Below are 12,414 nucleotides of genomic sequence, written 5' to 3' on the forward strand. Positions count from 1 at the left end.
TCCCCGAGGTGCTGCAGGCTCCGGGCTTCCTGACCAGGCCCGGCCAGTCCCGGGGCCAGGAGCACCCGTCACCTCAGGGAGAGCTGGGAAGTCAGAGGAGCATGAAGCCAGCTGTGTTCAATGGCACGTCCAGAGAACCAACCTCCTCGCCCCTGAGAGAAGGGACAGAGGATGAGGGGGACGGCCCCTTCCCCAGCTGGGGCCCCAGGAGTCCCCATCTTGTCTGGGAAAGGCCACTGTCCTTCGGGGCCTGCAGGAGCTCTGTATCTCTGACTGAACCCAGGAGGGATCGGGCCTCCTGTTCACAGTCCTCCCCCTTCAATGTGGAGGCCACTCCCTGGCCCTTCCTGGTGCAGCCTTTCCTTCAGAAGGAGGAGGTGCTCAGGGAGGGGTCAGGGTCGCCCCACACCCTCACGTTGCTAGTGAGTGCCGTGACGTCCGCTGGGCGCTTCTCAGTGTGGTGCCCAGTCACCATGCAAACCCAGAACCAGGATGTGCTCCCCAGGCCTGTGGACACCGAGGCCTGCTGACCACGGCGCTTTCCAAAGGAGCTTGCTGGAAGATGACAGGACAGCCGTGGCACTGCCACCCCAATGAGCCACGGGCCTGTGTCCCACATCTAGGTGATTCTGTGCTTCTCCCCCGTGGGCTCCATCCTGCGTATTCGAGCAAGAAAATTCCCTGCCGTGGTCAACTGCACGGCCATCGACTGGTTCCACGAGTGGCCGGAAGATGCCCTGGTGTCCGTCAGCGCTCGCTTCCTGGAGGAAACGGAGGGCATTTCGGTGAGGCGGGGAGGGCACAGGTTCAGGTCTCCAGTCCCCAAGACGTGGCCCCCCCAAGGAGCAAGGAATGGCCTCTAGCAGCCCCCAGGACCACCTCGTGGGGGCTGAGGGAGCCTTTGTTGAGGAGATCGTTTCCAAATTGACCACAGTTAAAAGTAGTCTTGCTGGGGCCGTTTCTAGGGCAGTGGCCCTGGGTGGGGGTCTTGCTCCCCTGAGTCTCTTCTGATGGCTGAGAGGGGACTTGGTGCATCTTGTCCACGGCCCAGGCTGAGTTCAGGAAGCCCCACCCGGCTGATCTGCCGTGGCCAGCAGCTGTCCCTCTTCCCTGGGCCCTCAGAGCCAGGCTAGGGACCCCAGCAGGAGTGGGGACATGTGGATGGGGGCCCGGGGGGGTGCCAGCCTGTCCCCTCCTCCCCACAGCGGGAGGTGAAGACCTCCATCAGCCTCTTCATGTCCTACGTGCACACCACGGTCAACGAGATGTCCAAGGTGTACCTGGCGACCGAGAGGCGCTACAACTACACCACGCCCAAAACCTTCCTGGAGCACATCAAGCTCTACCAGGACCTGCTGGCCAGGAAGAGGCTGGAGCTGGTGGCCAAGATGGAGCGGCTGGAGAGTGGCCTCAGGAAGCTGCAGAGCACAGCCTCTCAGGTGGGCAGCGGGCCACACAGGCCAAGTGCTGCGGGACCGAGACCAGGGACAGACGTGTGGTCCAGCAGAGAGCCCGGGCTGCAGGGTCTCGCGGTGGGCGCCTGGCCCACACAGTGCTGCCCACCCTGCGGCCCAGGAGGCTGGATCTCAAGGCCAGCATGACCAGGGAAAATGCACCCGGGCCCTTCGCCCACGGCCCCTCCACACCATGACCTAGGGGACCTTTTTCCCCAGTCGCCTCGGCTGTGCCTGAGAAGCAGGGGTGCCTCACGCCTGTGATGCCGGTGACGCCGGTGACACCTGTGACACCTGTGACACCGCGGGCATGACTGGTGCACTGAGACTTCCCCCGAGTCCCTGGGAGGCGGAAGCCCCCAACCCACTGCTGTGCAGGCCCCGTGGCTGCCGCCCGTGCCCACCCGTGCAGGGCAGCGTGTGGGCCCAGCCCCAGCTCGCCGGCCCCGGTCTCTCCTTCCCCAGGTGGACGACTTGAAGGCCACGCTGGCGGTTCAGGAGGCTGAGCTCAAGCTGAAGAACGAGAACGCAGACAAGCTGATCCAGGTGGTCGGCGTGGAGACGGAGAAGGTCAGCAAAGAGAAAGCCATCGCGGACCAGGAGGAGGTCAAGGTGGAGATCATCAACAAGGTGGGCGCCGCAGGGCAGCGGGGGGCTCCTGGGGGCCAGACCGCACCACAGACGCGGAAAGCCTTGAGACCCGGCCAAGGAAAGAGCTTCCCGTGCAGGGGACAGCAGGGGGCAGCTCTGCCAGGGGCAGCTGGCCCAGAGGAGGGCTTTTAGAGACACGCCTGCCCCACAGCTGAGATCCTCGAAGCCAGGCCAGGCCCCTGAGGTGGCATCGCCAGGGGCCTGAGAGAGACGGAGGCCACCGGCCCCAGCCAGCTCTCCCGGGTGGCGTCCCTTCTGCACTTGGACAAGATGCAGAAGACGCCCCTGGAGCCTGGTACTCAGACCTGCTGCTCCTTGAAGATGTGGAAAAGACCCCCGGAGCCTGGGGCGTCCCTGGCCTGGCAGCAGCTGAGGCAAAGACCACTCTATGGCTCGAGGTGTCTCCAGCAGAGACCCTCATGGCCCCGGGGTCCTGCACTGTGGCTTGTGGCCCTCCCCACACGCCTTTGTGTCGTCAGGGTCGGGTCTGGGCAGGGGTTTCCAGTAGTCTTCCAGCAGCGGCCACTCCCTCCACGTGGCAGAGGCTGCTCCCTCGGCAGGTCCACCCTGGAGGACAGGCTGCTTCCCCGGCTGGGAGGAGGCCAGGCAGGGCAGCCAGGAGCTCGGCCCCTTTCTCATGTCAATAGCTCAACCACACGCCTATTAGGCAGACAGGAAACTGAGGCTTCGGGGTGGCCAGTCCCCTGCCCAAGGTCGCAAACTAGCAGGTGGCCTAGTTGAGATCAGGACAGGACACAGACCTCACAGCCTCTTCTCTCCCAGCTCCTCTGGTCTCTAGTGGGCATCTGAAGGTCAGAGGGTCCCGGCTGACCCAGAGATCAAATGCAGACACACACGCACACGCGCACACACAGGCACGTGAACAAACTCAGGCCTGAACGAGGAGGCCCTACTTTCCGAGGGGGCCGTCCTGGGGGATCACACTGTGGTCCCGAGACCTCCAAGCCAGGCAGGGTTGGTCCCCCTGCGGGAGCAGACCCTGTAGGACCCCCACTGATTTTTTCCTAGAATGTCACCGAGAAACAGAAGGCTTGTGAGACGGACCTGGCGAAGGCGGAGCCAGCCCTGCTGGCCGCACAGGAGGCCCTGGACACCCTGAACAAGGTATCGGAGGAAGCGGAAAGGCAGCGGGGGTGAGGGACCCGCAGGAGACACCTTGGCCCCCGAGCTGGGTGGCGAGGCCCGTGCCCATCTGTCCTCTGCAGAACAACCTGACAGAGCTGAAGTCCTTTGGGTCCCCCCCGGACGCTGTGGTCAACGTCACGGCTGCCGTCATGATTCTGACGGCACCCGGAGGCAAGATCCCCAAGGACAAGAGCTGGAAGGCAGCGAAGATCATGATGGGCAAAGTGGACACGTTCCTGGACTCCCTCAAGAAGTTCGACAAGGAGCACATCCCCGAGGCCTGCCTGAAGGCGTTTAAGTCAGTCCCAGACCCCTGCAGCTCCTCCTCACCTCGGGACGCCTGCAGTCTCCCTGCTGAAGCCATCCCCCAGGGGCGGCCCCTCGGAGACCAGCCCCTGGGAGGGAGGCCCAGCCTCTGGGGGACAGACCAGCCCCTGGGGGACAGACCAGCCCCTGAGAGGGAGATGAGCTCCTGGGAGACCACTTCCTGGGAGACCAGCCCCCGACCCAGACCAGCCCCCTGGGGACAGACTAGCCCTAGCACAGCAGCCCCTAGGCATGTGCTTATCTGGGGGTGGGGTCTTGGGGTGAGCTGAGCGGGGAGAACCCAAAGACTCAGGTGACCTCTGGGCAGATGGGGCCACCCCTGAGGGTTAGGGATCCTGGGGGGTAGCGTGGCCCAGGCTCCTTGGGAACCCCACCACCCTGTCTCCCTCGCCTGAGGAAGCTGGGGCAGATGGGGGCAGATGGAGGCAGCTCCCTCCCCATTCAGCTCCGGGGCCAAAGCACATGGCTGATGAGCTCTCAGCAGGAAACTCCGGGGCCCAGCCTGACCCTGGGACTGGCTGCCAGGCCCCACAGAGGCCCGTCCCTGCCAGAGAAGCCTATTACCCATGCACACATGTGCACACACACACTCATGCACACACAAATTCAGAGTGTGTGAGCACACACACACCTGCCTAACGTGCACACAGGTGCACGTGCACATGAGTGGTCACTTGCAGGGGCTGTGCCTGTGTCTCTCTTTCCTTCCACTGTCCTCTATTGAGGCCATGTCAGGAGGGAGGCCCCCACAGGCTCAGTGGCCTCCCTCAGGTGGCGCAAGGACCTGGGGACCCTACTTTACTTATTTATTTATAATATTTTAGAATTATAAATATTTTATTTATTTTCATGTTGTGCTGAGAATCAAACCCAGTGTCTTCCACATGCAAGGCAAACGCTCTACCACTGACCCCAGCCCCAGCCCTGGGACCCCACTTTAAACCCATGATTTCAGACAGTAGGCTCACAAGTTGCCCCATTATGTGAGCACTTCGGCTGGTTTTCTACCCCCCATGCCCCATGTTCCTTGTCCAGGGGCCCCCCTAAGAGGCCACCAGGACCCCAAGGGACCCCAGTGTTTCCCAACCCCCACTGGTGAGGGATGGTGTTGAGCTGCTGTAAACCCTTAGGTCAGTCTGAAATAGTTTAAAGTGTAAGAAGGAAAAACAGCCAGGCGCTTGGCACACTCCTGTAATTCCAGCCCCTTGGGAGGCTGGGGCAGGAGGATCGCAAGTTCAAGGCCAGCCTCAACAACTTAGTGAGACCCTGTCTCAAAAAATAAAGAGGACTGGGGATGGGGCTTAGTGGTTAAGCACCCCTGGGTTCAATCCCCAGTACCAAAAAAAAAAAAGAAAACAAAGAAAAATGAGGTGAACACAGCAGGTCCTCGCAGAACCCCAGGATTCTTGCCTGTGGGGGCAGTTGAAGAATTAAGATGACATCAGCTCTGTGACACCTGAGACACTCTAGTTTCCTTTCCATCTAGAACATGGGACTCAAGTCACCTCTCTCCATTCTCCACCCCCAAAACTACTTCAGAGGCCAGATCCGATGTCATATTTTTCTCTGTAATCACTAAGGAACAACAAAAAAAACAATGCCCCCTCCTGTGGCCATCCCGTGCCCTCGCCCCACACAGCTAGGGCGCCCCACGCTGCAGAACCAGGGTTGGGAAGCAGGCATGGGCCCGTCCTGGCCAGCCCTGCCCAGCGCCCTCTGCTCCCGCAGGCCCTACCAAGGCAACCCCACCTTCGACCCCGAGTTCATCCGCTCCAAGTCCACGGCGGCCGCGGGCCTGTGCTCCTGGTGCATCAACATCGTGCGCTTCTACGAGGTCTACTGCGACGTGGCGCCCAAGAGGCAGGCCCTGGAGGAGGCCAACGCGGAGCTGGCCGAGGCACAGGATAAGCTGACCCGGATCAAAAACAAGATCGCGGTGAGCGCCCCGTGGGCCCACGAGGCCCCACGCCGCCTGCCCACGCGGTCCGTCAGGCCCTGTTTCGGGACTGGGGTGCAGCTCAGGGTAAAGCGGTGCCTGGTGTGTGCCAGGCCTGGGCTCCCTCCCCAGCATGCAGGAAGCGCACCTGCTTCAGATGGGCGGCACGGCCTGGGAGCAGGACCCCGGGGACCGGTGCATGCCAGGGCCGCGTGCTCTGGGGGGCTCCAGCCAGCCCTTGCCCGGGGGTGGTCCTGCTGTCCCAGGAGCTCGCCACCTGTTTTGGCAGGAACTCAATGCCAACTTGAGCAACCTGACGTCAGCATTCGAGAAAGCAACTGCGGAGAAAATCCAGTGTCAGCAAGAGGCTGACGCCACCAACAGAGTGATCTCACTGGCTAACAGGTAACGGCTGCTCTCAGGGACACCCCACCTGTCCCTTGGATCCCCCAGAAGGGACCAGCCCTCAGAGGCCTTGGAGGGAGGAAATGTTGTGACTTTCTGAACTTTGGCGGAGGCTCGCCGGCCCGCCGGCCCGCCGCCCCCCTTCCCTCTGCAACCTTGAGGAAACTGGACCTTTGGCAGAGCTGCCTGGACACTGTGTCCACAGGGGCTCGCTCTGGGGCAGCATGCTCCCTCACAGTCCTCAGGGGACTGACGGTTCCGTGGTTCTCCCCATGGACACCCAAGTCTGCGGGTGCAGCACATAACCTACACACGTCCTCCGGCAGAGTTGAGGCCCTCTCTAGGTCACCCCAAGGGTTCCAGAGCCAGAGGTGGTTACTGTGCTGTATGTTCAGGGACTAGTGACAAGAAAAGAGCCTGCGCGTGCTCGGTGCCTACACTACCTGCGCGTGCTCGGTGCCTACGATGCCCGTGCTCGGTGCCTACCCTATTTTTTTCCCAAACATTTTCCATCCGAGGTTGATTGTATCTGCAGAAGCAGACCCTGCGGGGCGGGGGGCGGGGGGCTGGCTGACGTCATCACAGGCCGCTCTCCCCAGGAGCTGGTGGGCCAGCTTCCAGGGCCCTGCCCAGCCAGCTTCAGGGATTGGGGCTCCAGGGCAGAGCGGCCACTGGGAAGCAAATGTGGCCCCAGTCCGTCACATTAACGCTCCAGCAGCCTCATCAGGAAAGTACAAAGAAGCATGTGACACTAACCCTGATCGTACGCCATTTAGCCCACAACATCTGAAGCGTCCACCTTGAGCCCCGAGCCCCCCCGTGTGGTGTCCCCCGTGGGCCCTGCCTCGCCTGCCGCACTCAGTCACCACCCGGGGCTCTCAGTGGCCACGGCGGGCAGAGTGGCTTGGGAGCTTGAGTGCCCGTGCCTCCGTGGTCACCTTTAGAGCCAGGCTCTTAATTGTGTTCTGCCCAGTGGCCAGTGACTGCCCAGAGTCAGCGTGACCTGGGAGCCCCCCAGGGTAGTACAGACACTGCCCCCGTGGGGTCCGACTGACCTCTGCTCGGGGTCACTGAGAAATGAGGGCTGCCAGAGGTCGCACCAACAGACCTCAGCCTGCTCAACCAGGCAACCTGGCTTGGAACACACGGGCCACAGCTGCAGGCACACAGGGCGCCATCAAGGCTCAGGGACCGTCCTCAAGCTGGTGGCCTGCAAGGTGACGCATGTGCTGAGTCTCCCGTCTCGCAGGGCCAGGTGCCCTCTGAATGCCACGTGGTCCTGTAGCCACACAGTCCCTGCCCAGACTTCACCATCCATGAACCAAGAGTGGGTGAAACGGTCCGGCGGCATCAGCATAGACAGGCCAGGGCACGGTGACGGGGGACACCACACCCCCAGGGTCCGTTTTTTGCTTCTCCAACGCGTTCTCATGGTGGAGCCCTGATCCCGGGGAGGGCTTGAGGGGCTGGAGACGGACAGCACTGAGGGCCGGGCTGGCAGCCCTGCCCCACCCGCGCTCATGCCCCACTCCAGGCTGGTCGGCGGATTAGCGTCTGAAAATGTCCGCTGGGCAGAATCAGTGGAGAACTTCAAGTGCCAAGGGATCACCCTGTGTGGGGACGTCCTGCTGATCTCTGCCTTCGTCTCCTACGTGGGCTACTTCACCAAGAAATACCGAAATGAGCTGATGGACAAGTTTTGGATCCCTTTTATAAACAGTTTGAAGGTGAACACAGCCACGGCCGTGACTCGGGGAACTGGGGAGGCCCCGGGCAGACGCAGCCACACTGCACCCCACTTCCCGGCGGAGGCTCGGCCCTTCAGGGTTTCGACATGGTGACGTCACTTCTGGCCGTGGGGCCAAGCTGCTCCTTCAGGGTGACACCGGGGCCGTCTCCTCCAGCTGGCCCAGCGCGACCAGCGTCTAACCACGGAGCAGCGAGCTGTCCAGTGAGTCACAGGGCACGTTCCCCCGCCCTCACAGGTCCCCATCCCGATCACGGAAAGCCTGGACCCCCTGAGTCTGCTGACAGATGACGCAGATGTGGCCTCCTGGAACAACCAGGGCCTTCCCAGCGACCGCATGTCCACCGAGAATGCCACCATCCTGTGCAACACGGAGCGCTGGCCCCTGATTGTGGATGCCCAGCTTCAGGGGATCAAGTGGATCAAGACCAAATACGGGAGCATGCTGAAAGCCATCCGCCTGGGGCAGAAGAGGTGTGTGGCCGAGAGCCGAGAGCCCAAGAGCCCGGCCGGGCAGCGTGGGCTGGCCCTCCCGGCGCCCGCAGACACGTCCTGGGTGTGGCATGTTTGTCACATGCACAGGGGGACCTTCATGGATGCAGGCACACAGGCCCTGGTGTCCAGTGCCAGGGAAAAGCATCAGCAGGGACAACCGTGGGCCCCTTCCTCTTGTCCACTACTGCTGCTCTGTGGGGAGGAGGCGTCAGGCTGGTCATTTCTCATCTCGTGGTTTATGTTCCTGTCCCAGATGAGAGTCAGTGGCTGTAACTGTCGGCTGATGACGAGTGCCCTGTCCACCCTCCTATGTGCTCGGCAGCGAGGGGCAGGGACAGGCAGCGTTGGTCCTGCAGCCTTAAGCAGCCCCTTCCCCTCCGCTCCCCGGCCTCCAGCTCCTCCCAGGGAAGGATGAGGTAGCTGCTGGGAGGAGGAGGCTGCCTCCAGGGCACCCCTCCCCCAGGGCCACCTCTCAGGGACTGCAGCTGCCCCCTCACAGGCCCCTCTGCATTGACGTGCCTCTGTGCTGTGCCCGTAGCTACCTGGACATCATTGAGCAGGCCATTTCAGAAGGGGACACCTTGCTCATCGAGAACATTGGAGAGACCGTGGACCCTGTGCTGGACCCTTTGTTGGGCAGGAACACGATTAAAAAGGGAAAGTAAGTTGTGTCCTTCCTGAGGTTTAACTGGGGGGAGCATCCCATGGGAGGCACGGACTGCCCTGGGTGGACAGGGGCTTGCACAGACGCTGCCTGGTGTGAAGGAGGCCCAGTGCCTGGGGAGGCTGGAAAGAGCAGCCGTCCAGGGGGGACTGTCTGCACCCCAGGTACTAGAGAGCCCTTCCAGACGGGCCCTTTAACAGTGACGTTTTCTTCTTTCTTTTCTTATGCACTTTGCAAACCTGGAGAATGCCTTCCCTCTTTAGGAGCTCTGGAGAATCTGACCTAGTAAAGCGTGCAATGCGGTGGCCTTTAATACCCTCGCAGTTTTGTGCAGACATCACCTCTGTCTAGCTCCACAGTGCTGCTGCCCTAAAAGGAGATGCCATACCCACAGGGCGCCTCTCCAGGTCCCCTGCCTCCCAAGCCCTGAGGAACCACTGATCTACTTCCTGTCTCTGGATTTGCCCATGTGGACACTCCAGGGAAACAGAACCATGCATGCTGTTCTTTTCGGATCTGGTTCTGTTCCCTCGGCACTGTGTTTCCAAGTTCTTCCATGTTGTCGCACATCTCAGTACCCCGTTCCTTTTTGTGGCTGAATAATATTCTGTTCTGTGGATCTCTCACGTTCCGTCTGCCCACTCACCGGCTGATGCGTTGAGCTGGTGCTACTCCTTAGAGTATCGAACAAGTAACTCAACTGGACGTGTGCCATGTCAGGGCTGGCAGAAGCTACCCATTGACACCGGGGTGTAGGCAGAACTCAGAGGTAGGGGGCAGGTCCACAGGCTGGGGCCTAAGGCTCTGAGAAGGGCCTGGTACGATGCAGGTGGGCAGGGAGCCAAGTGAGCTCCACCAGCAAGACGGGGAGCAAAGACGGGGCCAGAGGGAGCCACCCCACAGTAGGTCAGCAGCCCTGGGGCTCCCGCACCGCTGCCCCTCAGGGGGCTGGCCGGGTGCACTGGTGTTCTGAACTGGGCCTGAGTGTTTCTGCCAAGGCTCAGGGTCGCCCCGTGTGCAGCCAGGGGTGCGTAAGGCACTGAGCAAGGACAGAGGTGTCCGGAAGGCCACGTTCCAGGCCGAGCAGAGCTGCAGCACTTTTCCAGCAACCAGAGGGGGGCGCTCGGGCAGCAGCTGGCCCGGGCACAACTCCGGGCAGGTATGAAAGGCCATCTGAGCTGGGTCCCCATCGCTGGGTAGACCCTTGCCTCCACTCCCCACCAGGTTCATCAAGATCGGTGACAAGGAAGTGGAGTATCACCCCAACTTCCGCCTGATCCTACACACCAAGTACTTCAACCCTCACTACAAGCCGGAGATGCAGGCCCAGTGCACCCTCATCAACTTCCTCGTCACCAGGGACGGACTCGAGGACCAACTCCTGGCGGCCGTGGTGGCCAAAGAGCGCCCAGATCTTGAGCAGCTCAAGGTAACAGCCCCGATGGCTGGTCACACACAGCAGCACAGACATGGGCCAGGAGCTGGGGGCGGGGGGCGGGGCGCAGGGCTTTGAGGGCACTGGGTTCCCAAGTGTCTCTTTGCTTCTCTCCCAAGCTGCCCAAAAATACTGGATGGTGCCTTCTCGCCCAGTAGCGTCCACCCTTCCACCACGGCATCTCCTCACTTGGCTCCTACACTTAGTTGTCGATCAGTGGAGCGCTTCCCCGAGGAGTGGGCGTCACACCTGTCCCTGGCTGGCTCTGAGGCTCAGGGCTGCCCTCCTGCCCTGGCCTCTGCCCAGCTCTGTGTAGCCACACACAGCTCAGAGGTGTCCTGCCCCCATCTCCCTGTCCCACCCCATGGTCTCCAGAAGAGGAGGCCTTGGGCCTCCACCACTCAGGGGACCCCACTTCCATCGGCCTCCCTGCAGGCCTGCTGCCAATCCTCTTGCTGGGCAGTGGCCGTGGCCAGGCTGGGGCAGTCCCTGGCCCGGCAGGGGTGAGGCCAGGCCCTAACTGGGTGGCTGCCGGGTCTCTGCTCCTCCTCCTGCAGGCCAACCTCACCAAATCCCAGAATGAGTTCAAGATCGTCCTGAAGGAGCTGGAGGACTCCCTCCTGGCCCGGCTCTCCGCTGCGTCTGGGAACTTTCTGGGAGACACGGCCTTGGTGGAGAACCTGGAGACCACCAAACACACAGCAAGCGAGATCGAGGAGAAGGTAGGGAGCCCTCCCCTGCAGCCCTGGGGCACCCGGGAGGTTGGGTAAGAGCACCAGGGCGCCCAGCACCCTGCTGTCTGCTGCAGGGGATGGGGACATCCGAGGGAGCAGGGGGCTTTGGAGAGGGTGGAGCACCTGCTGTGGCTTGTGGCTCCTTGTGGCTTGTCCACCTGCTGGTCTCATCCAAGCCCCTCCTGTCGGTGTTGAGGTTCAAGAGGCAAAAATCACAGAAAGCAAAATCAACGAGGCGAGAGAGAACTACCGCCCGGCGGCCGAGCGAGCCTCCCTGCTCTACTTCATCCTGAATGACCTCAACAAGATCGACCCCATCTACCAGTTCTCGCTCAAGGTCGGCTGCCCATGGGGATAGGGGGGAGCCAGGGCAGGGTCAGTCCAGCGCCAGCACCCCAGGGAGGTCTGTGTGGGTCCCTGCACCCCAGCGCCCCAATCAGAACAAACCAGAGGCCACCACAGGGGTGGGAGGGCCAGAGTCCAGCTCCGCGAGCCTCTGTGGCCCCCCAGGCCTTCAATGTGGTGTTCGAGAAGGCGATCCAGAAGACGCCCCCGGCCGACGAGGTGAAGCAGCGCGTGATCAACCTGACGGACGAGATCACCTACTCGGTCTACATGTACACCGCCCGTGGGCTCTTTGAGCGAGACAAGCTCATTTTTCTGGCACAAGTGACATTTCAGGTAACGTCCAGCCTTGCTGCTTAGTGTGGTCTGTGGACTGGCCCCGTAGGCACTGTGTGAGCTAGCTCTGAGTCGTGGTGACCAAAATACCCGTCACGAATAATTGAGGGGAATGCCAGGCACGGTGGTGCACACCTGTGATCCCAGCGGCTGAGGCGGGAGGATCGTGAGTTCAAAGTCAGCCTCAGCAAAAAAGTGAGGCGCTAAGCAACTCAGTGAGACGCTGTCTCTAAATAAAATATGAAAAATGGCTGGGGATGTGGCTCAGGAGTCAAGTGCCCCTGACTTCAATCCCTGGTACCAAAAAAAAAAAAAAACAAAAGGAATAACTCAGGGTAACCAGGCAGGGGAGAGTGGTGCACGCCTGTAATCCCAACAGCTCAGGAGGCTGAGGCAAGAGGATTGGGAGTTCAAGGCCAGCCTCAGCAACTTAGCAAGACCCCCGTCTCTAAATAAAATTATAAAAAAGGAATGGGGATGTGGCTGAGTGGTTAAGCACCCCTGGGCTCCATCCCCCGGTACTACAATAAATAAATTACTTAGGGGAGGAAAAGTTTACTTTGGCTCATGGTTCCAGAGACTCAGTCTACGGTGGGCCGAGTCCATTGCTCTGGGCCCAAAGCAAGGCAGGACATTATGTAGAAGGACAGCGAGGAAGCAGCGAGAGGGGAGGGCCAGGGCAGATGCCCCCTCCCAGGGCATGACCCCAGTGACCCCCTCCCCAAGCCACACACCCCAC

The 12,414-nt window shown here is 61.3% G+C and overlaps 1 protein-coding gene across 1 annotated transcript in view; it reads left to right on the plus strand.

Annotated features, from left to right (window-relative positions):
• Dnah17 (dynein axonemal heavy chain 17) overlaps positions 1–12,414 on the plus strand; it is a 95,986-nt gene that overhangs the window by 67,749 nt on the left and 15,823 nt on the right. The window contains exons 55-68 of the mRNA XM_048796640.1: positions 624–785; positions 1,206–1,439; positions 1,920–2,084; positions 3,135–3,230; positions 3,332–3,549; positions 5,307–5,514; positions 5,804–5,919; positions 7,454–7,646; positions 7,905–8,140; positions 8,700–8,822; positions 10,050–10,254; positions 10,818–10,982; positions 11,191–11,331; positions 11,505–11,675. Of these exons, the coding sequence (XP_048652597.1) occupies positions 624–785; positions 1,206–1,439; positions 1,920–2,084; positions 3,135–3,230; positions 3,332–3,549; positions 5,307–5,514; positions 5,804–5,919; positions 7,454–7,646; positions 7,905–8,140; positions 8,700–8,822; positions 10,050–10,254; positions 10,818–10,982; positions 11,191–11,331; positions 11,505–11,675 (2,433 nt within the window). The remainder of the gene's footprint in view (positions 1–623; positions 786–1,205; positions 1,440–1,919; positions 2,085–3,134; positions 3,231–3,331; positions 3,550–5,306; positions 5,515–5,803; positions 5,920–7,453; positions 7,647–7,904; positions 8,141–8,699; positions 8,823–10,049; positions 10,255–10,817; positions 10,983–11,190; positions 11,332–11,504; positions 11,676–12,414) is intronic.

This window comes from Marmota marmota, unplaced genomic scaffold (genome assembly GCF_001458135.2).
Source record: "Marmota marmota marmota unplaced genomic scaffold, marMar, whole genome shotgun sequence".
NCBI classification, from domain to species: domain Eukaryota; kingdom Metazoa; phylum Chordata; class Mammalia; order Rodentia; family Sciuridae; genus Marmota; species Marmota marmota.